The 24,660-nt window shown below is 46.0% G+C and overlaps 1 protein-coding gene across 1 annotated transcript in view; it reads right to left on the bottom strand.

Annotated features, from left to right (window-relative positions):
- Positions 1–24,660, bottom strand: part of TBX5 (T-box 5) — a 33,011-nt gene that overhangs the window by 6,296 nt on the left and 2,055 nt on the right. The window contains exons 3-5 of the mRNA XM_026860057.1: positions 23,409–23,561; positions 14,453–14,544; positions 3,039–3,265 (exon numbers count right to left, since the gene is read on the bottom strand). Of these exons, the coding sequence (XP_026715858.1) occupies positions 3,039–3,265; positions 14,453–14,544; positions 23,409–23,561 (472 nt within the window). The remainder of the gene's footprint in view (positions 1–3,038; positions 3,266–14,452; positions 14,545–23,408; positions 23,562–24,660) is intronic.

Below are 24,660 nucleotides of genomic sequence, written 5' to 3'. Positions count from 1 at the left end.
CCCCTCCAGCCCTGCTGCCCTCCCCTAATGCAATTCCATATCAGATCTCCAGAGTGAATCCATCTTGACTTGACAGCTAAGAACAACACTGTCAACCACAGAGCTAAATCTTTGTCTTGGGTCACCAAGGAAGTAGAAGTTTAATAAGGTGCCTTTGAGTTGCTCAAATACAGATCTGTTCTTAACTGAGCCTAAACCAAGACCTGACCTTCTGATTAAAAAGTATATAGAGAAACATCATGAGATGTCAAAGCTGGAAGGAGCCATATCTGAGAGACTATCTTGGAAAACAGTGGCGGTATTTGCTACAGAAGATAGATACCATCTGTCTCAAACCCAGTTGAACTGCTCTCTGCCACTGCGAAAACTCATCTTTAACCACAGCCTTGTAAAAGGGAAATAATCTGTTTGAGATAAATCCTAAACTGACTGAAGAGGCGTCAAAGTTTGGGGAGCTGATGATCCAAGGAAATTGATAAAACTTCCAGTCCAGAAAATGGACAGAGATGCGTTCGGGGTGAACACGCTCTTGATTTCATGTTTTCTCAGATGGTGAGGCTTGTTAAAAGTTATGCAGAAAAGTAGGAAAGCAGGATTGCTCTGAGGGAAAGCTTAATATTACACTTAGAAAGGAAAGGCTGGAGAAGGTAGAAAAAGCAGAATATTGTAGGTAAGTTTCTTTTCCCAAGTTCAATAAAGATCCTTGCTCAGTGCTAGAAGAAAGTGCCATGCTCACTCTGAGTTCGAGATGAAATCTTGGATCATGTTCTGATTTATCTGAACAGAATTGCTCATCTCTAGTGACTTTTTTTTTTAATTAATTTCACTTTGGAAAGAGCTGCTTGGCAGCTTATGTTGGCTCTCTGTTTCCCATTAACTTTGTGTTTCTTTTCTTTAAGCCCCAGTGGCTGTTTTCGATTTACTAGATGCATGGGGAGGGGAAAAAAGGCACAAGGAGGAAAGCAGAGACTCAGGCTCCTGAGATGTACAGCTTCATGGAAGAAGCCAGTGGTATCGGACAGGACACTGTCTCTCTTTGATTAAAGCATTTGGCGGCTTTGATAAAAGGCCCTTAACTGCTTGTGCCACTCAAGCCATCGTAGAGATAATGAGGGGCCATCAGCCGTACAGACAAGGACTCACTTTGCCAGTCTCCTGCAAGGGCCATGCAGGCCAAAAGGGGCCAGGGAGCTTATTACAGGGCAGATAGTCGTCTCTTTTGTGACAATAAGAGGAAGTGAGATAATTGAGGGATTGAGGGAAACCACCCATGGAGACACCACTTAACGGGAATCCCAAAACTGGAAGGAAACCTCTGTTGATTCCTTATCACGTTACAATGTGGAGGCAAATGATGAATTGCCCTGTGGTACAGGGACATGCAGCAGTCAGAGATTGTCCAAAGGATTTGTTGCCATTTGGGCCAGATTGTTTTGGTTAGTTTTTGCAAAGGGGAAGAGGAGCGGTGAAAGCTCAGCTCTTGGGGCAAAGGAGCACTGAGGACAGATTGCAGGCTGAGGGACGCCAAGGGCAAACTGGACCTGCCTTTCCATTGCCCACAGCCACCCATTTGTGTCCCAGCACCTCACACCTACAGTCCCACACCAGCACAGGAGTAGCAAGGGCCACACACCCCACCTCTGACCTTAGGGGACACTCCAGGAAGTCACATCAGCTCCTTATTCCCTATATTACAGGTAGCTCAAGTCTAGCATCACCATCTCCAATCACAGCTATGATACACACTACATGAGTACAAGGGTTGTCTGGTCAGCTGGAGAAGCCAGAAAATGATGCCTCTGTTTCCCACTGTTCTGCTCAGTCTCAGGAAAATATTAAGATTTCTCAACTTTTTTTTGTTTGCATATATACTAGTAAACAACACACATGATGTGACAACATTCAGGGGATTCACCAAGGATGTGAGAGAGATTTCCACTGCCCTCCCACCTCATCTGCCAGCACTTCCCAGCATCCACTACCTTAGACTGTGTGTCTACAGTGCACATCCCAGTGCCTCAGAGGTGACGTTACTAAAAATAATGACATGTGGCTGACTGATAGGACTGTGCAGGGAAGCAGGAAGGGATCTGTTGTGGGGAGAGGCTACAGGGCTGGAGAACTTTTCGGTGCATTCAAATACCGTGGTGCATGCTGACTCCTGTTAACTTTTTCTGTGCAATGAAGACTAAATCCTGAGAAAGAGGAACAGGGTTAGGCAGTAACTATCTCCTGCCCATGGCATAGGGTTGCATTCAGCCCTGGAAATTCTCTATTTCATTCTGAGTGTCTGGGGTGGAGCTGATCTGAGGCTTTTGCTATATCAGTCCTGTAAGTGTTTCTGCATCTAAGTACTCCCCTTGCTTTGGGAGAGACTGCAAACTGCTCTCTCTTGCCTGAGAACAATTATCCCATCGATATCATGGGGCTCTTCACGCCAGGACGAGCTGAGCAGCCAGTGTAAAGCCCTCACAGTTTGATCCCTCAAGCTCTGTCAAAGCAGGTCAGTCGCACCAGAGGTGAACGAACATGGATATCATGATTTTCAATCCCACGGCCCGTTCATTAGACCGAGCATTTAAGTGGAATTGCATTCTACAGACAGACAGCTGTCTCCCAGCTGTGAGACTCTTAGTTGAAAACTGCAAAATCTAAGCTGTCAAGGTATCTCCCTTTGGAGATTAACCCTCTCTGAGGGGCTATGGAGACAGATAGGTCATCTTTATCTCCAGCACTAGCTATCTTACTAAATGTGGATTCAACATGGGTGAAAGGTACTGCCAACCCTCCAAACAGCTTGCTCCCAGCCCGGCAGCAGAGATGGGATTATAGGCAAACACTGGTGAGAGTAGTTTCCCATCGCAGCCTGGGGGAGCTGCCCGCCTCCAGGGCACAACCCTCATCCCTTGCTCATCAAGTGTCACCGTAAAGAAAGCTGGGGCTGTCCAGCTTGTGGGCAAGGGGAAATTGTAGAAAACAATGCTGGCAATCATGTCAGGAAGGGGAAGGCACCGAGTGGGGAGCAGCCAAGGTCTGACCTTTTCTCTTGGTGCAGTGGTAGATCTGGCTGTGCTCCTGGGAGATCGGGTAGGGGTTGGCAGGCGGTAGCAGGTCCTGGGAGGTGCTCGACACCCCGTTCTCGCACTGGTACTGGGAACCCAGGTTGGAGGAGGCAGAAAGGACCCTGGTCTCACCACTGAAGGGGCTGTGATTCGAGGATACTTTTTGTCTCACTGTGCTCCTGGGAACAACCGGGTACTCTTTAAAAAAAAAAAAAAAAAAAAAAAAAAAAAAAAAAGAAAAAAAAAAAAAAACAAGGCAGAAAAGCAATCAATTAATAAGTAGATCAGTGGCTTAACAAATGAAGGCAGCATATTAGTGTCATGGTGTTTGTTTAGACTTTCAGGAAAACAGAGACATCCCTCCCAGGAGACTGCAGCCCCATCACACTTTATCCATGCAGCACTCTTGTATTTCACCTTCCTTTCAGTATCTTTCTCTTTAGATTCATGCCTTTTCCACCACAACTGCTATTTTACACTCATACGTAAAATAGGTGTTTGCAGATATAACAACATACACCAGATTCATATTTACATATTATGATAGCATTTATAAATTATATACCGTTTATACTGTATATGTGGTACCATTTATACTGTATATGTGGATGCACACGTGCATGTAAATAAAAACCTCATTTCTGCCAAGCTGACTGGGAGATGGATTAAATATTTAGGTCTACTTTTTCCCCTTACGGTATTTATCCCCATCCCTTTTCCCCAGGGTCTGCCAGCCTGGTTGTCCTGGATGGGGGAATCACTGGACTGGAGAGCAAGCTCCACTCCAGAGTGCTCAGAAAAGAGAAATAAATAAATCACCAAGACCTGATGCACGCCAGAGCCACACGCCTCAGTGGAGCCAGGCTGGGAGGGTGAGCACTAATGGAAAGTCTGGTTTGTTCCTTTGCTCTGAAATCTGGTTTGAAGCAGAGATGCTTTGCCAACACTGGCTGGAAATCCCCTCTCCTACAAGACCCTACAGTGTGTTTTTGAGACATTTCTCCAGGCACATCAGCAACGTGGCTGGATAAGATTATTCCTGCTCTGCAGGAGAGAGAACTGAAGCTGAGTAGGGGGTCTCAGAGACTCCAGGCAAGGTGCAAGCCTCCTCCTGGGCTGTCTCTAAGACAGCTGGGTGCTTCCTGAGCCCAAGGACTTGTTAAGATGCATGAAGATAAAGTAGTACAGCAGCACCTTGCAAAGAGCCACCAGGCTCAGATCAATCACAAACCAGAGCCCAGATTCCAACACAAGTTTCCTTCTTTAAGGCTATAACCATTGGACCAAGCTGGCTTTGAGATACCCAACTCACACTGTGCTGGAACAAGAATGAACAGATCCTCAGATCCCAGCTCACCTGAACACTTACGTGTGGAGGACGAGCCCTGAATCTCCAATTATGCCCCTTAGAAAGGACCTATCACTGTAGCAACTCAGAACTTATTCACAGAATTTAACAATACCAATTATATAAACCTACTCACAGCAGGGAGCTTTCATCCAAACCACTGCGGTGGTGGCTGCCAGAAACATCAGCAACCAGGCTGTAATGGAGGGGAAACTCACCCAGGAGCTCAAAACCAAATAAATGTGTCTCTTATTGTGCCATGAAAGCTTTCCAAACCCTGGGCACTGGTGGCTTGCCAAGGAGAGTCTATTCCAAAGGTGGGGTTTCTTCCCCTGGAAGCCCAGCAGCTCTTCCCCACAGGGCTGGCAGGAGCATGGCTTCCCATTCCAGGCAGATTTTTCCCAGAACTGAAGTCTAGACTGTGCACAAGGAAGATGGACTGGGAGGAAGCAGAGACCTATCTCTCAGATACACAAGGCAGCAATGGATGCCAGGGTATGTGGTGGGCTTCAGAGGACCTCTTTGCCTGTAGACCCCCAGCACAAGCATTTCCACCCCAAGAGCTCTTGCTGGAGGGCAGCTTTAGTGGCTTTTCAGGAAGGTCAAGAGCTATAGCCTTAAAAACATCCTGAACGACCTTCAAATCTACATTCTAGAGGATCTCCCAGCCCTACCAGGTCCCGGTTTTGAGATGCCTGCTCCTGTCATGCTCCACCTTCACACAGCAATCCTCATGGAAATAGTATCAGCGTGACACCCCAAAGCCGCATCCCCACCATGTTTCTCTTCCAAAGAGACAATCTACAGGGAGATGATACATGGACCTTGCCCTTAGCTCTCCTTCCTAATGAGAGGCTGCTGCATGGATTGGCTGGTTCCTTCTTCCTCAGCTCCAACACTACTAATATGCAATCCCCCAAGATATGACAAAGTCTCTTTTTTATTTTTTTTTTCCAGTGGGGTACCTGTGAGCTACAGCAGAGGAGAAGGACCATGGCATGATGCCACATGGAGTTCTCTGTGTCTTTTTGGGGGGATGTAGAGATGACTGCTTTCACAGTTTCTCCCTGCTTCAGTGGGGGGAAAAAACTTAATGTCTCTTTGGGATGTGGGATTTGATCTGTACGGGGGGTTCCTACAGTAAATTCTCACGGTAACTTACAGGGACCCCATCAAAACATCAGACCCTCACTGTGCAAAGTACCACAGAACACTAAGAAGCCATCCCCATCACGGATACTTCTCACCTAAATCAACACTTTCTCTGTCTCAACGGAGAGCTGAGAGGGAGAAAAATTTACAACCTGATTGTTTTTTCTTGATAGAAAAAAAAAAAATATTTTCTTTCCTTAAAGGAGCTGTCTGCCTGAAACAGTAATATTTGTACCCTGAATGCCAACATAGGTGGTGTCAAGATCCCACTCTCCCATTGTGCACTGGAGATCAAATTCCTTTCAGACTGCATTCCCCAGGGGACAGGACAGCCTCCATGGCCATAAAAGAGGGCCGTGGTGTTCTGCAGGAGACATGGTACGAGCAAGGAGTCATGCTAGAGAGGGAACAGGTTGGAGACAGCAGGTTTCCAAACAACAGTTCCCAGGAGGTATCGCAATGACTTCCCTCCAGACTGAAATTTTTCCATTTCAGTCAAAACATGTTGGGTGTTATTTTTGCCAAAAAATCAACTATTTGAGGAGGGAGAGGAAGGAAAGTATTTTCTAACTAAATATCTAAAATATTCTCTTCCTTTCACTTTGCCATTTTTTTTGTACACAAAGGTAGTTATCTCTGTATTTCTGCCTTTTTCTTCTTTACAGGAGCTGAGCTCTAGTAAAGAGATATCTTTGGTACCTTGTAAAGCAACAGTCATCTTGAACTATTTATACTGTTTCCTGAGCCCACTCAATATGCAGTGTGCACAGCTACCATGTCCATTTGTCCTTCAGTCCTTAAAAATGTATTACATACTTTTTTTTTTTTTCCCTTGTGCCTAAAAGTCACTATTCCCAAAATAGCTGATTATAATCCTGGGTCACAGTTTAATGGAATGAAAGGTTTTGCTCACTGCTGGCACAAAATGACTGTTGTGTCCAGAAATTCTGCTGTCAAAAAAAATTGTAGTAAAATAGGAAGGGGAAAAAAAAAAAAAAGTGTTAAAGCTTGACTTTCACGGGCAATATAGGAAATTGTCCACACAGCAAGGAAGAGACTGTTGTTCCTGGGCCAGAATATGAGTTAGTTTTACATGGGAGTGTTAATGGGCTACATTTTTCTTGCATTAAAAATTGTAAAATTAGAAGAAAAAAAAATGTTGGTTGGGGAAAGAATTTACAAGGAAGGAAGCTGTCACTGGTCTATTTAAAGTCTGTTGGAGGCTAATGATGAATATTCAGTTACCGTAGGTGGTGCATTACAATAGCAGAGGAGGACGGGGAGGAAGAGGGGAGCCACATTGCGCAAGGCTCTGTACAGTCTCTGTACCACCAGGCTTCCAGCGAAAGGGCCACCAGGAGAGAATATTACTTTGATTTTTCATTAAAGCTTGGGGGAACAAATCAGGGATGAGGTCCAAGTCTATCGTGAAGGCACTCAGTCCTGAAGTCTGGACTGCTAACTCCCACCTGGCTAGATGGATCCCAGACCCTTAGGATCCGACACCAGCTCTGCATAACTATTTCCTAATAACACACGCATTCCTCTTTTGAGTTCATCATATAAACCTGACCCTACAGATCAGGACTTACGAGGGAATACTTCCGGCATTTCCCCGAGCTCTTCCACCCAAATCAAACCTCTGCCAGGTGGAATTAACAAACAAGATGTCATTTTCTCTCATGACATCTTACCCCTTCCTTGGCCAAATGATGCCCTCACCAGGACAGGCTCAAGAGTTCCATAAGATCACTAATACCACAAATTCATATCTAGCAAAGAATTCAAAGGAGCAAATTCAAGACTGTTTTGTAATCTCAGAGCTGAAAACCTTGTTGGCCTCTGCAAACTAACAAAAACTGTGGAAAAATTATAAATACAGACCTCCACAGAGTGACACACGGTCCATTTTCTTGCTGATCACTACGCTGTAAAAGAGTAATAATTTTTAATATGTTTTCACATGCAGACTTGAGGTTTCCTAATATACAAGTCAGTGCATAGTAAATGCAGCTGCCAGACAAAAACCTCATTAAATTTTTTTTTGAAGATCCACAGTTTATAAACAGGAAGCTTCTGCACTGAAGCATCCAACCCCTACTGGTCCTAAGCAAATTAATTTAGAAGATGCTTCTAATATTTCTGCAGCAAAGTATTATACACCAAGGCTTTCCAGAGCTGCTGTAGCTCATGGTAACAAGACTTCAAAAGATTTATTAAATGTGAGGTCCCAAGGACCATACTGATATCTGCTCAGGGCTGTGATATGGAAGATTTCCCTGTGGTTAGTTGCTGCCATGTTCTTACGGCATCCTTCTGAAGCCCCTGAGCTGGGCACTGTCTAGGTCTTGTTTCCAATGGCAATTCCTAGCCTAAAATCTGACCAAAGGTATATCAGTGGCCAAACAGAGTGATTCCCCTACACTCTTACCAAATTGATGGGAGATTTTCACCTCTCCTTGGTCAGTCACTACGAAAGGACAAATGTTTGTCATCCTATCAGTCCCATCCCCTCTGTCCACCCAGCACCGTGGATACAGTGGTGCAGACTCGGATCTCAACTCCAGATGGACAATTATAACTCAAAGGCATCTGGGTTTATATTTCCCAGGCCATCAATTGTTGTCCTTCCTGCTAAGACTCAAGAGTAGGAAAGAAATGGAAGCCAGCCATAACAGATATAGAAAGAGGAAGAGAAAAAAGTGGCTGGAATAAGTATACCATCTCCCAGGAAAAAAATAAACCAGAAAACAATTGGCAATTGTCAATGTACATTCATTTCAGCTTATTTCCAGCATATTTAAATAAAATTGAACCACTCTCAGGAGACTGTCTGGAGAATCTGAAGTGCATAAACTACAGCAGAAAAGGACTTTGTAGGAGAGGAACTTCTGAGTATTCCCTTCAGTCTTACCCTCAGATCAAATATGAGCTCTCTCTGCATGGGGGCTGCAGGCCAGTCCCACAGAAAATAATACCCTAGACTGGATGTCTAGTTATATAAGTCAAAATGTTCACTGAGAATTATGGGAAGCTGTTCACTAGAGCATTCTCCACCAACATATCAAATGTCCTGACCTTCTTGCCAAGATGTGAAGGGATCCAATACCCCTGGCTTGGGTGCATGAATGGTATGTTAACATTAGTGCAGCAGTGCAGCCCAAAGAGACCCCTGCAACAAACCCAAGAACCAGCAGTGAAAAGAACCAGCTAAAGATCTAGAGCTATCATTATCAGACAAATAAAAAACTAGATTCCTGCAGACAAATACCACTGTTCATATTAGAGTAAAAGGAGATGGAGCATGGATGTTGGCCAAGAGAGACAGCATCAGCATCCCTTCATGCTGGGCTGAGCTTCTGCAGATCAGATCCTGCCGATCAGAAGCATCTTCAGCAGATTCCCCAAAGAAGGGGCAGCGGAGAAAACTGTATCTATCCTGTGTTTCTTAAGCTGACTTTTTCACTTTAAAAGAGCTGTGGATACCCCTCCAGTGAAGTCTGTAGAGCCTTATTTTGGATTTCATCTGAATTCCATCAAATTCTATAGAATACGGTTCAAGCCTACAGTTTCCAATGGGGCTTCGACCAGGAAAATGTCCTTGGGGACATTTGCTGGAGGAAATCATCATCATCTCTCCAACAGATGTTATAACTCTAAGTTTCACACTGAAAATGTCTCAGACAGTGTGTGACTCTTGGGAGATTTCAGTAACAGAACATGGGAAATAAAAGTGGATGTAAAGATGCAATGAGAAGATGCAAGAAGAGCAAGGCTGTTTGCAGTGGACCAAGATCTACTTGTATTAGTCAGACTGGTGCCTATCAGTTGAACATGCCAGGGTAGACAACCCTTTTGTAGCCTAGAGGCTCATCCATTTATTCTGCTGGAACTCCAGAATGCACTGTCTTCTCCATTATGCCAGCTCTGAATCATGGTACTGATTTTATGTCCTTTTTGTCTGACCCAGTTTCTGTTCTCAGTTACACCAGGGAATCTTTGAAATAATTCCTTTGGAGCCAGGAAGATTACTGTGGACTAATGCCAAAGACAGCAAACTATAGTCCATGATATTTGCTGGAGAAAACTTATACACAACATCAAACTACATGCCACTCTTCTTTGTCAAGTGGATCATTCTAGATCTTTGTCTCACTTTGAAAGGGCCCAGGATACCCATCAAGGGAGCTAAGAGCCATCCTTTCATGTAATCATCTTTCCTCTCAAAAGCTTTCCTAATAAAAACCTTCAAGGACTAAATTGCATCAATTTGAATGAACAGTAACTATAGCCCGAGACTTCCAGAAGCATTTCAGCACCCATAATAACCACTGAAGACAATGGGGGTTGCAGATGATCAGCAAAGAGTTTAACAGAATTGCTCTTTTACAGTGCTCTAGCTCCAGACCCACAAACATTTCTGCCCTGCTGTCTTTTGGCAGTCACAGATTTTAAAAATCCCAACAAACTAAAAGCTATGACTTGCATGCAACTCCCCAAATCACTCAATAGTTTTGGGTTTAATACAGCTCCACTGACTCTCATGCATGGGGAATTTCAAGGGCAAATTCCTACACTGGCATCTGCAATGCAGATCTCATCGTCTCTCTGCATAAGCTTCACCATCTGTGGATTTCTGCTACGTGTTTTGCTCTTGCTCTCCACACCAAATTCCCCTTGGCAGAGGCAGAAGTTCTAAGCAGAGACAAAAGGAATTTTTACAGTACAAAGGGGCAAGAAATCCAAAAGGAATACTTTGCCCCAAATTCCCAGCACCACAACTACATAATTTTTACCTGATTTATGTTTTTTAATTGCAGTATGACCACAGGATACAGATGCAATGTAATTCACATCATTCTACACATTTTCCTCTAGTCTGTTTTCCTTTTTTTCTTTTTTTTTTTTTTTTTTAATTCAAGGAAATAACAAACTTGATCTCATGCTCAGGAACTTGAAAACTTTTTAAAAGTCTGTACTCCCAGAGCACTCATTCTGTCAAAGAAACTGCTAAAGCGGTCCCATGCATCTTGGGAAAGAAAAGCAGTAGGGGGAAAATGAACACATATCAGAGGTCTCTGTGTTCACTGAGATTTGGATCTCTCTGGAGCTCATGGCTATTCTTTTTCAATGAAATCATCTGCTGTTGAAAGGCTTAATATCACTACTGAATGAAGTTTCCTACCTGGACAGACTTATTAACTTTTCTTCTGGAAAAAGGAGGAGAAAACCACCACGGAGGCCTTGCAAAGGAGAAGGACACAGAGAGGGATGGACACAGAAAGACATCATCATCCACCCTGCAAAGTTCCTGTCCCCAGAGGACACTCAGGCCAACACATTGTTCTTGCTTGGCCAGAGCACTCGGAAGCAAGCAGAGATGGAGGGAGAGTCCTCAATGAGGCACCCGAGACCTTGCTCTGAGCTCACTCTTGGCACTGGAAGTTGTCTTTCTTCCCTGCTACATCTTTCTTTCTCTTAGTCTGTACCGTTCGCCAAAGGTAGGTGTTCAGTGGATAAATCATCAGGACAAGTCTCCACTGGCACTTAAACCTACTTCTACTTGACCCGACTGCGAGACCTGTTCTGAGATGAGTCATTCTGGACCCAGCAAACTGGTCTCCCTCCCACCCTCTGACAGCCAAAGGCACAAAGAGACCACCAGCGCTGGCCAGATGGCAATTCTTTCTGTTAGGATGTACTTTATCTCATGTCATTTTAGCTATTTAAAAGGCAGGCATCTACCCTAAGCATATAATTCAGACTGCAGGTGAGACAGGCAGAGGGAAGGCTCCTCACCCACCATGCCATCCAAGTGGTGAGTTCTCAAAAGAAAGCAGCTTTGCTGTCTGGAAGCGCCCACCATGCTCCGCTTTGCGCAGAGGGAGCCTAGACACCAGTCCAACCTGGGGACACTGCTTCTAGACCGCATCTTCAACCACCACACACCTCCTCTAATCTGACCACACAGCACATTAGGACCTGAAGGTTTAGTGCTAGAATCTATAAGCACACACCAGGGCTCGGGCCTCCAAGGCGTGCAAGTGTAGGAGGGGTGAGCAGAGCGACATGTTTTGGCCGTAGCTGGGGACAGCTTTCCCCAAAACTGGGATGTCACAAAGCCAGATCACACACCCGGCTGGGTCAGTGCTGCCTCTCAGCCTTGTCTGCTGGGGTCTGCTTCTCCCAGGGCCACTTTCAGCTAGGAGACGCCCCTCTGCAATAGCCCTATGCAGGGAATCAAGAAACATTTGAGATTTAAATAAAGAAAACATATAGGTGCCGAGGCTTTCCTCAGCATGAAAAATTCATTCTCTCCATGACTATACCCCTTAATGAGATGATCAGTGACCTGATGAATGTCAGGTCACCAGTTTCCAGTACAAAAGGCTGTGCACTGTTTTTAAAAAGTGTTGTATTTCTAGCTACCTTTTGTCTATAATGAAGGCATAGCACTAAAAATACATCCCACTGTATTCTCCAAAGGCATAAATAGACATCATTCCCCTAAAGCTAAGACAGACTTACTTATGCCTGCCAGCTGGGGAGCAGGTCCATCCCTGGGAAACAACTTCACTACATATGCACGCACACACACATACATTTATATATTAGAATATATTTTTATATATTTAATTATATTTTAATATATATTTATATGTTAAACCTGTATAAACCCACAAAGGTAGGTCATACTTCTCTAACATACTCAATCCTGAATGGTTCTTTATCTTATATATGCAATTTATTTTTTATATATATAATTTATTTTATATATGTTTTCATATATTTTTATATATAATTTTGTATATATTCAAATATATATAAAAAACCACAAAGGCGGGTGCGTATTTGTCTAATATTTTCAACCCTGAATGGGTCTTTGTTTTACTATAATAATCTTATCCTGCTCTCCCTTAAAAAAATGACATCTTTGTAAAGGTACACAGTCATTTCTATGCTATCGGTACAGAGGATAAGTTATTAAGGAAGTGAGCATCAGAAATTATCCTGTAAAGCCAACGCTGTGGATTTTAACCCTTTCAACCCTACCAGGTCTGAGAGGGTGTATTTATATATTCCAAGTGTTTCTGTTCACTGTATCATCGACTATGACCACAGGCCCGCATAAAAATGCCAAGCAATTTTTAGCACAAGCTCAGCATGGCTAGATGCCATGCTCTTCATATGGCATGAAGCCCTTCTAATAGTCCTCACTGTTTTACCTCCTCCCTCCTGCTCCAAAAAACCCCACGATGAATGTAAACCTTCAAATCTTTCCATTGACTGTAATGAAAGGGTAGTTTAGCAGCAAAAATGTGCGGGGGACATCGTTACTCAAGTTCCAGTAGAGGTTGGGAGGCTGGCATGGGAGGGAGGGGGAGAAAAACTATTTCAAGTGGTAGTGCACCCATAAATAAATAAATATTGACATATTATGCCAGGATCTGTGCTGTCGTTGGAAAGGGCAGGCAGGGAACACAGGGCACATTCAGAAGACCACAGAGATGATTTAGATTGAGAAGAGCAAGTGTTATATATACATTTAAATATATATATATATATATATATATATATATATATATATATATGTTTTTCTGGGTCCAAGCCTGAAAATGTTTGTACACAGGAGTACATTTGCCCATCTGAGTAGAGTTATGAGTGTAAGCGTTTGCAGGATTACAGGCATTATTTGTGACCCACTGGCACAATTTGCACAGCAATGGAGAGACATGCTCAGGTCACCAGCTATGGCAACAAGAAGAGACTCCTGCATCGGCACTGGCATCTGCAGTGGCTGCCGGCAGCCGGCTCCCAGGCGGGCGGCGGAGAGAGCCCTCCCAGCAGAAGGCCACAGCGCAGGCCCCTGCAGCCCTCCGCTGAGAGCCAGCTCTGCTGCTCCCAGAGAATAAGGGGTCTGAGTCGCTCCTGTCCTCCTGGATGGAAAAAAACCTATATTGAGCATCGACATCTGCCTCAGCTATAATCATGGGTATGGCAATGTTCCTGCAAAACATTTGCACCAGGAAGCAACTCGACACATGGACAAAGTTCCAAGTGAAGTGCATGAAGTTAATTACTGGCAGTACCGGACATTTAGAAAAGGACTTTAAACAGGATCTTTAAACAAGATTTAGGCTTGATTTTCAGCTTAAGTACTTACATCCAAAACAGATATTCAAAAATCCTCTTCAGCCACCTGGCCCTGGAGATCCCAACATTTTCTAATACCTTCCTTCAACCTGAAACCACGTCTATGCTCCTAATCTGCACATCCAGAACCAACCAGGTAAACACTCCCCTCCTGCCAAAGACTCTCCAAAAGCCAGAAACCAGCACAACACAGCTCTCCACACCAAGATCTCCAGAGGCATCTGGAGCATCCTTAACAAGCCTTCTCCCAGAAAAAGGCTGTGAGCTTTGTCTTTAAAGCACTGTCACCCGGGGAGAAAAGTACCCAACAGCTCTTCTGCAGCAGTCTGATGACCAGAGTGTGTCAGAGGTAGTCCAAGTCTCTTGTTGCTTTAAACAGGTTTAAGCCCACATACAGCCACAGAGACATCTGTTTAGCACAAAGCTGGAGGCTATTCTGAAAGGGGACACGTCAGAAAGAAATACAAGGTTTCTGCGGCCAAGAGAACAACCCACAAGTGAGATCCTACCTCTGTAACCCAGTAGTTAAGGCATTCACCTCAGAGTGGGAAGTCCTGGATTTTGGCCCCACATCCTGACAATATTTCAACAGCTTGCCGTAAATTGCACATGCAGATGTCAGAAGAGGGACTGCCATTAAGTCCTGGCTTAACTCAAGCCACAAGTGACATGCAAAGCAATGCCCAGGTGGCTCTCGCAATCCTGAGTGGGTCCCCATGAAGGAGGCACGCGTTACCTCTGCATCCTGGACATCCTGTGGAGCTCCATGTCATCGCTGCCGCGGAAGCCTTTCGCAAAGGGGTTGTTCTCAATCTTTAACTGGGTGATCTGAAAGGGAGGAAATGTAATGGGTTCATTGCAAGTCCAAGGCATGGCCTGGGAGAGAAGGGATATAGTTTATTAAACTCAAGCCAATAGGGATGTAGGGGAAAGCACAGCTTTCAGGAGCTCAAGTCATCCTTCAGCTCAGGCACTGACCACTCCAGATGGGCCTTCCTCTAGATCTCTCCTCTGGAAAAATATCTCCTGTCAACAACATCTCGCTTCTCTCAGGCTTCTCCCATAACTAACATGTGGGACTGCATGCACACACACAAAGTTGTCTCTGGAGGAAATCTGCTTTCTTAAAGTTACTTACTTACTTATTTTTGCTGTTGGGACAGAAAGGGCTGCAGTGACCAGAGGACCAAGGACAACAGTCATACTGCCTGAACAAATCCCACTGATGCCGACAAGCATTTTCTCATCAATGTGCAGCCATGACCAAAACCTTACCTTTCAGACCCTCAATCTTCTTACTGAGACTGGTAAGGCTCACCCTTTCTGTATTTCAGACCAGTCAAATGTACTCCAGGTGCTCTGCATCTGACATCCTTCCCCAACCAGCCCCACACCTGTAAACACCGCATAGACTAACTACCTAAGGTACCTGAAGGACACCTCCACCTCTGACCATCATGATATGGAGGAATATTTGTCTCCCCATCAGTCCTAGAGGAATTAAGAGGGATTAGTTTGCTCCCTTACTTGGCTGCCTTCAGCATCTAAACTTTTCTTCAGCATCTAAATTTCACCTCAGACTCCTAACTTTGGTCCTCTTATAGCATCTAAGTTAAACGTTTAAAGCAGCTGCTGTACAGAACGCACCCTTATCAAAACCAACTGCGTTGCTCAAAGAGATGCAATCCTCTCCTTCACATACCTTTCCTGAGGGTTTAGGTGGGTAGGTTTTCTCAAGACAGGGGTTGTCATTTAAACAAATATTAACCGTGGACCAGCAACACCCTCAAATGCCCTGCTGACCTTGTACAAACTCACTCTGCCATGCCAGATGTGATGCAAATGCTTTGCAGAGCAGGGGTGAGTCTGGATCAAGTGTGATCTAGTTGTAATGTCCTAATATTCAGGCATAAGAGGCAACAGTTCCCCTTCTTTGCTTTCTCCATCGCTGCCTGGCAGTCCGAGCCCTCAGCCAGGAGAGCTGCTTGCACTTGTCCAGGAGGAGAGACAAGCCTGTGTTTGCCACTGGAGGAACTTCATGAGCTCTCCACATTTTATGGAAACACTGTCCTTCCTTCCTATTGAAAGTTGGCCAATGGGAAGGAAAGATCTTGAGATTAACACTGGGAGAACAGAGAGAGGTTCATGTTCACCAAGTCAAGCACACACAACTGGACCCACCTCTTTGCCAAAATTCAAAGAGAAAAATCTGGCTCAGCTAGTGTCAATAGCAAACCCCGCCAGGTGTCTGCATGACCAGATTATTTTGCTATTTTCTCATTTTATAGCATACTTTTTTCCAAAGGCTGTTTGTTTATTTGCCATCTTTGCCTAATTCAGCCCCAAATCTCAGACAAAGACCCCATCACCCCTACACTTGTCCCCGTGGGCATTCCCATTAAATCTTGACCTAATTTAGTACATAAACAGGGCATTGCGTTTTTTTGTCACACATTCCAGTTTCAAAGAGAAGGGTAAACAGCCAATCTATTTGGTCCAATTCGCCATTTGAGCCGTTCTCTCTCAGTAGAACAGGGGTGCATTTTATAATTAAAAGCCCTGAATCATTAGACAACCAGCTACGTATTTTGCAAAGAAACTGCCTATAGGTTTCCACCATAGAGGTGGTGGCACTTCTATAATGAATAATAGGCATTATTTAACTTTTTGAATGTTTCTAGGCAATTTGCATTCTGAAGCACACTAAATGTACGAGTTGTCCTCACTTGCCGAACCCAATGGCAATATTTGCTTGCATAAGTGAAGTCCTTCACTGAGTGAGGATTTACAGTATTGGCACCAGCACACAAATGTACAAAGGGCCAGATTCATCCCAACCTAACCGAAGGCATTTTAACCAAGGCGCCTGCACTGGGAACCTCGTCTCCCAGCATTCCTGCTGGAATCAATGGAGGGAGATGGGGACTGCCAGAGGGCACTGGGGCTCTGAGGTGGGTAGCACTGCCGTCACAGGTCCCCCACACTCTCCATTCACCAGAGAAGGAGTCGTCAACATGCTAGCCCCTAATTTAAGGACCTCAGATGAATGGCCTGTTTGATGAATCAAGTCTTTAATCACCCACAAAATGTCGGACAAAATATCCTATGGACCTCAATCTCGCAAATACGTTGTTTTATGAGTAGAGAAGTCCCCTAACCCACATCAGGAACACTCTTACAAGCAAAGGTATTAACATACGTGTCGGTGGCAGAAAGCCCCAAGTGAAGCATGACTAACTTCAGTCTCCTTAAAATTAAAGATCTGCGAGATTGAAGACATCTAGAGACCAGGGACTACAGAAGGTTTGAAATTAGGTCTCAGCTCTTTGGTGTACTTCAGATAGATTGCAGCAGGAGCTTTCAGAACAAAGTTTCCCTAGATGATAACTCATGGCATCAGCCCTAGCACTAGGCCAGGAGAGTCCAAGCCAGATTTAAGAAAACCGTACACAACAAAACAGAAAATAGAGAAAAGTTGGTGAATCCCTGCTTTAGAAAACAGCCCGTGGAAGATATTTTGTTTGGCTAGTTTTTGTCTGACTTACAAACTATTTCAGATGTGGAAAAGCAAACGAACGGGTGGAAATAACCTTCTTCTGGATCAACTTTGCCATAGCAAAACTGTTTAATTAACTGTAACTCATTGGGGTGGGAAAGAAAAAGCTGTCAGAATGTCAATTGACAGTTACATCATGAAAAATAAAAAAAATACAACGTCCTGCAAGGTCATTAAGACAGATTTCCCAGGGCTAAATTATATAGCACAGATTCAATAAAACTATAGGGCTTTGTTTATGTATTTGTTACTGAAAGAAATTGATGGCAAACTTCTCTTCTGACCACTGATTTCTAAAGCCGCTGCAGACTCTTCTAAGACAAGAGCTTTCCAGAGTGAAGCCTTCCAGAGTGAAGCCTCCCAGATTTACACTTTTCGGGGCTTGTCTGACCTATGGGTTCATCTTCACTTTAACGGGAAGCGACAGTTCCCAATGAAATCTCAGCGCTGCTCCTCTGCACTATTTTCTCTGGGCTAACTGGTCACAAAGCATTTCTGATGAGACATTTCCAATGGCATCTTTAGCTCCAGCATGATAAAATTTAGCTTTGCATCTAGTTAGGTCTAGGAAAGATGTTTCACTACTTTTTTTTTTTTTTTTTTTTTTTTTTTTTTTTTTTTTTTTTTTAATGGCCAGATATTTATATGGGTATTTGTGTCTACAGGCTCATGAATATTGATTGCTATGATCAGGGTCAAAACTACCACTCAGTATTACTTTTTGTCACGTGCTTGCCATAATAAGATTTTCTCAATTTCTTCTAGCTTTACAAAACTTTGTTAGGGCTGAAATGTTCCACACCAGGTATATGTCCTGGCGTCCGTTTTATTTACTTATTTTGCTATCAACCAAATGGGTCCCACTTTTGTTTGAGCACTTCAGCTAGGGGAAAACACATCACTCTGACCCTCTTGGGCTCTTCTGGAGGCTCTTCTGAAACTGTCCTAAAGGCTGGGCATACTGGAAAATGGACTTCATGTTCTACAGGGGATGGGACCCTTACTTTCCAAGCTCTCTTCTTGTGAACATCTCTTGAACCACTTAAAAGCCTGAGTTGGAAAAAAAAAATACCATTCAGGATACCCCATGTAGTGATGGAGAGGTTGAGGCATTACCCTTAAGCTGAGCATGCATGGACATCCTCATGCTGTGGGGATACGTGCTGTCCCTGCCGTGCAGGTGGCCATGGTTCTGTTTAGCATGTCTGAGATACATCAGGACCATCCCTGCCAGCACTGCAGCCAGCTGTGATGGGAGTAACTGGGAGACCGGGCTTCAGGCTTGAAAGCACAGAGCCTTTTTCTTTTACACTCTCACATGCCCCAGGTGAAAACCAAGTCAGGATGGAGGAGGAAGCCAAACCAGAGAAGTGGGAAGGAAAGAAATAGATGAAGACAAGGTGCCTGCTGAGACTACGTACATCTGGCTGCGCCAAACAGAGGGGCTGGATAGGGAGCTGAGATTCAGAACCCAAAGTAAAGGCCAAGGGAAGGAAAGGCTGCTGACAGGGGGGAGGAGATGCTGAACCCAGAAGCCAGTGAAGGAAATGGGAGGGACTGAGAGCCAGTGTCTGGTCGGTGGTACCGGTGCAAGACAGAGGGGCTCATTGAGGAGGCTGCTGGCTGAACTGGGAGACAAGAAGAGAGAATGAGAAGAGACAGACTTTGCACAGTGTTGGGTACAGGGGGAAGGAGCTGGGTTGGGAGGCAGAAGTGAAGCTGGAGAAAGACAGGGTATCTTTACAGAGTTTGGTGAGGGGTCTGGATTGAGGATGAAAACAAGTGGGATGGGACTGGCTGAGCACCCTGTCCCCAGGCTGGCAGGGAAGCAGGGAGACAGGACTGGTTCAGACACAGGTTGTGAAGGACACAAGACCTCTTGAAGGCAACACTCGCCCAGTGAAGCCTGGAATGAGACTAAGCGTTTGAGAGAAGAGATGTAAGAAGCCCCGGAGAAGGTCAGTGAGAGGAGAAGGGATCACTGCTGTTCCTGAGCGACCAAGGACTGCACAAAAGCCACCAGTCCTGGAGACCAAAAAGAGTTATATGGTCTCACTTCACTTAACCCCAGGGAGTCCTGCCTCTGTCAGTGCTTGTGGAACCCCCCTCCCTTCAGAGAACCCTCCTTTGGAGAAGGGCCTGCCCTGAGTAAGGAGAGAGGTTGTCCCTTCTTGACATGGACGTGACAAGACACAGGGCTAATGGCCCCAGGCCAGTCAGGGAGAATCTGGGGGACACAACCCTACAATACTGCTGCGGGGGACTGAACCAGATCCAGTCTCTGCATGGAGGCACTGCCTGGGATGCCAGCCAGGCCACCACATCGGCCTCTACTGAAGTGATGGAGGTGGCTACCTGCAACCAAAGACAAGGAGAACTGAGCTGTCAGGGCAAAACGTAGCGAGCCCAGGGACCTGCCCACCTCCAGCAGCAGCTACACCTACACAACCCTGTGAGATGCCTTAACAAAGCGGCAAAAGGCCACATGCTCAGAGGAGAGCCACACAGGCAACTCTCCAAAACTTGGCAGGATGGAACACCAGTTGACTTGGCCAATTTAACAGCACTCTTTTAGTACAGAGTTCTTTCTGAGATGAGATTAACCTATATAATCAGAAAGCTCACCAGCATGTTTCTCTGTACCCAGTGGCTCTCTGGGAGTGCATCAGATTAGTCTTCAGCCAGGCCCTTTCCTGGTCCTCTGCTTTGCTATGGTGCACCTAGCATTTCTGGGTGCCTAGAGCATCCCAGCTGGGGCTAACATTTCCCTAAAAAAATGTGGGCTACCAAGAATGTTAAATATCTTAGGGGAGGGAAAAAAAAAAAAAAAAAAAAAAAAAAAAAAAAAAAAAAAGCATAAAACCGGATATCCTGAGGGGGAGAAACCAATATAAAGCCCAAATCCAGCTAACGGGGAAAGTAGGTTGTAAAAATTAATGAGAATAATTGTTGTGAATTCTTGCTTTTGAAAGAACCCTCAAGAGGGCAGAACCTTAATTATTTCTGTCTATTAGGGTTCATTTCCTGGTCCTAAGCAGAGAGCTAGTACCTAATAAATACGAGCTAGTAACACAATGATTTAAGCTACAGCAAAATGGTACTTAACTGCAGGGGAAGTTAATATTTGGGAATCAGCCTGATTGCAAGCACCCATTGTGTAAATGGCAAGGAAATGAAATGTGCATGTGACCTATTTTAACACCTCAATATTTCTGGGGTATTTTTTCAGGGTTGCAGAGAGGGGGGAGGTGGTCAGCCAAGCTGCTGACAACCACACTGAAAACTTTACCAAAACTTTCTTCGTAGCTTAAGCCTCCTTTTGTGGAGTAGGGCTGGGGCAGGGGAGATCCCAGTGTGCTTAAATATCTTTTCAGGCTGTCTAAAATATCAGGGGAAATAAGCACAAGCCTACATTGGGATTGCAGCTGTGCTATTGAAATAAATTGACTGATCTGAAATCAGTCAGGTATTTCTATAAGCTGTGTAAGCATAGACACAAATGCATTTGTGGGCAAGTTGTTCAATTAATATTGTAATATAGCCCACCTATAACATAGCCCTTGAAACATAAAACACGTGCATGTATAAATTTGTGTATATATGTGCATGTATGTGTAAAATACATGAGTGTGTAAAAACTGTGTGTAAAATATACAAACTGTGTGCGATTGTGCGGATAGGAAAGTTTGCATGAATGATGCGCTACAGGTGATGGGTGGAAGCGAGAGAGAGATGGCTGTAAATGGGAAAAAACAGGTTGTGCACTGACAAACAGACGTGGCAAAGGACAGGTAGACCCTCCTTGGGGAGCCTGATGCAGACAGACAGAGATTGGTGGGATTGAGGTTGTTTATGGCAATGGGAAATGCAGACTGCATCGCCACGTGAAAATACATTTTGCCCAGCAACATCTCAGCTGTGAAAGCTGAACTCAGGTTTCTGCCTGTGGAAAAGACCCCGCTTGCCACTTGATTCAGCTGAAGGACATTACTCTGCGCACAGCCAGCTTCTGCAACAGTACCAGCTGCGCGCCGCCTCAGCCCCAATATTATTCTCCATCTGTACTGGGGCAAGCTACAAATTTTATTCCCTTCCCTGGAGGGAGATGCCATTTAGGGTAGATCATTCCCTGGTTTATTTTTATGGCTCTATCTTTCTCAATTGGGTCTTTATCTTGGGGCTAAAGCCACTCTTTATTTGTTCCCCCAATGATTCGGTGAAGCAACAAGAGGAATGCGTGTGTTGGGGGGGAGGGATGTAAGTGTATGTAAAATGTGTAGGGGTGTGTGTAAAATATGTAGTGGTGTCTGCGCGCGGGTGCATGTGTCTGCTGGGATGCGAGCGTGTGTGTGTCTGTAGGGATCCCTGCGTTTGTCAGTGCGTATGTTTTGACAGAGACAGATACGCAGATGTCGTTTCTTATCAACCAGATGTTGTTGATTTACAATCAAATATTCCTGCTCCTCCTAATATGGCAGTTTTCCCAAACTACTGTACTTACATGTTTCTGCTTTGCTTTTATTTGCATGATAATTTCTTTTTCTATAAAACAGTCCTATTTTTCTTCAAAGGAAAGCAGTTAAATTCAGGTCTGCTTTCTTATAGGGAAATGCCTTTAAAGTGAGCAGTGTGTCCTGTTTTATTAACTCCCAGTTCTATTAATATTATATTCTTTCTCCGAATCCATCAAGCAGAAGTTAAACTTGATTTTATAGCATCCACAGTGGAGTTATAATTTAAGGCATAATTTGGCGAGTACTCAATTTGGATTCAGTTTGCTTGTCCTGATCGTGCCAACAGCTCCTATTTAAAGAGCAGGGAAGTATTTTCTTTTCTTCCTAGTTATAGTGAAACACTCTTTCTTCTCCAGCCTACCTCTGCTCTCTGTGTCTCCCTTGACAACTGATGGGCGAAGGAAACACAATCATTTTGTGCAGGTTTAGGAGCTTCCTATTTACATCTCCAGGAAAGCATCCAGGACTTTTCTGGGGTGTTCAATGACCTTTCTCCATTTGAAAAACAATTATTTCACTGTCAAGTGCAAAGAAACCATCCTACCTGCCCCTAAGCACAAGTAAAATTTTGTAGTAATTATTTTCTATGCAAATGGGGGAGGATTTTGCTTTTATTCTGAAGGAAAATTGGCATTTAATGGGGCTCTGCCCTAGAGAGGGCTTGCAGACAGCAGTGAGGGGCAGCTGGTGAAAGGCATCCCTAATACATCTGCTGGGAACTACCCCAGCCCTGAGCCTTCCTCCCCAGCCCTGAGCCTTCCTCCCCCTCTGGCTTCACTGGGTGGGAAAGCCCAAAAGCAGAGCAGGGGAAGGCGAGGGGGCAGCAGCCCAGCAGCGGTGTCCTCCTGGGTGGGCAGAGGGGGACAGCAGCGGGAACCCACATGTGCCTACCCAGCAGTACCCCAAGAAAACCTTACTTGAGGATTTTTTTTTTTTCTTTGTTTTGCTTGGGCAGGCAGGGAGCTGATTTCAGGCACAGAGCCTCCCTTTCCTTCCAGGGCCTCTTCGCTGCCAACCCCTCAGCCCCCCGCCGACCTCCCCACAGGGCTGCCCGAGGAAGGAGCCCTGTCCCAAACAAAGGGCCGGAGCGCAGCCAGCCCGGGTTATCAGCCCCCCGGCCGCGGAGGGGAGCGCCGGGCTCCCTTCTGCAGATTACAAGCCTTTGACCGATGGGGAGAGGGGAGAAGATAAAGCCAACTTCCTCGGTTGGTTGTCTCCTCTCTGAGCAAACCATCCTGTTGAGTTAATTCCCCCTCGGCTTGCGCTAAGCCCCGTCTTTAGACACTTTGTATGTGTCGCCAGGAATAACAGAGGATGGGATGGGGGTGTGGTGAGAGGAAAGGAAAAGGGGGAAGAAAAAAAAAAGAAAAAAAGAAGGGGGGGGGAAACAAAAAGGAGAAGAAAAAAATACAAGGGAGGAAAAGAACTGAAAGGAGAAGGGAAGAACAAACTAAAAGGAGAAGGAGGAAAGCAAAAGGAGAAGGGGGGTGAAAAAGAAGAAGGAGAGGGGGGTGTGGAGGGAGAAGAAGGGGAATGGGGAGCCAGGCCCTCGGGAGGAGCGGCGGGAGGAGGGGAGGCCGGGGACGCAGCGGGCCGGTGCGAGGGCCGGCCCAGCCCCTCACCTTGTGGTTCTGGTAGGAGGTGACGGCGATGAAGGCGGTCTCCGGGAAGACGTGGGTGCAGAAGGCGGTGTTCTTGGAGCCGAAGCCGTTGTTCTCGTCCGCCTTCACGATGTGGAGCCGGGGCTGGTATTTGTGCATGGAGTTCAGGATGATCTGGGCAAGGGGAGAAGGAGAGGACATCCCGTGGGAATGGAGGGGGCATAGTGCGGCGCATCCCCCTGCTGCCCGGGGAGGAGGAAGAGGAGGATGAGGGGGGCCAGCAGGTCCTCGGCTTCCCTTCCCTAAAATTTTCTCCCTCCTCAGGACTCCCCCAGAAGGGCTGACAGAAGTGCCGGGTGGGGTGGGGGGAGACACACGACACGACACACATCTCAAGAAAATCGCCCCCCACAACCAAGGAGCACATCAGGGCCAGGTGATGCTGTCAAAGGTGCCTCCTTACCCGCTGCTCCCCTCCCCCTCCCAGCCCTGGGCTATGCTGCTGTCCCCCAGACCCTCGGGGGGGGGGGCAGAGCTGGTTCCCCAACACGCGTTGGCATCCTGGACCTGCGGGTGGGGGCTTCCCGCCTTTCCAGGACGGTCACAGCCCCACCCCAGCCCCCCAAAACCTCCCATCTCACCACCACAGCGGCCCAGGCACCTCAAGCGCCCCGCCAAGGAGGGCAAAGAGGCAAGAGTGGGGAGGGGAGCGGGGGGCAAGGAGGGATTTAGTGTGCCACCCCGCCCCCGCCAGCCACCCGCAGAGGATGGGAGAGGAGGGTGGCGGGGAACGCGCTGTGTTCAAGATAAAAAGCGGTCCCTGCTCGGTACCGGGTTAATCTCGGGGGAAGGGGGCTGGGGGGGGCGACGGGGGGCCGCTCGGTCACGATAATGATTGCCGGACCCTGGCGACAGCGAGACGCAGCGCGCCCCGCCGCCGCCTCCCCCGTCCCGGGGGTTTAAGCAAATTGCTTTGACATCCAGGAAAGTCGTAGACATCAACGGTGAACGATCTAATGGTTTTTAATTTCATTACAGCGACTCTAATTGAGAGACTCCTGGTGCAGCTCCTCCTCTGAAGTCCCTTATTGTCCCCTCAGCGCCTTCGGTTTGTTTAGAGGGACTTTTCCCCAGAGCCGCCTGTTCTCAGCGGGGATGCCTGGCCCCGTCCCCCGGGGCCGGATCCCCTCCTGGGACTGCTCCCCAAAATCAGCCCGGGGGGTCGGAGAGGTCCCCCCGGCTGCGCCGCTGCGGAGCGCCCACTCTCCCCTCC

This window comes from Athene cunicularia, assembly GCF_003259725.1.
Source record: "Athene cunicularia isolate RWA chromosome 15 unlocalized genomic scaffold, athCun1 chr15_part1, whole genome shotgun sequence".
NCBI classification, from domain to species: domain Eukaryota; kingdom Metazoa; phylum Chordata; class Aves; order Strigiformes; family Strigidae; genus Athene; species Athene cunicularia.
Note: the sequence above shows the minus strand (reverse complement) of the source record. Positions and strands in the feature narration are given on the sequence as shown.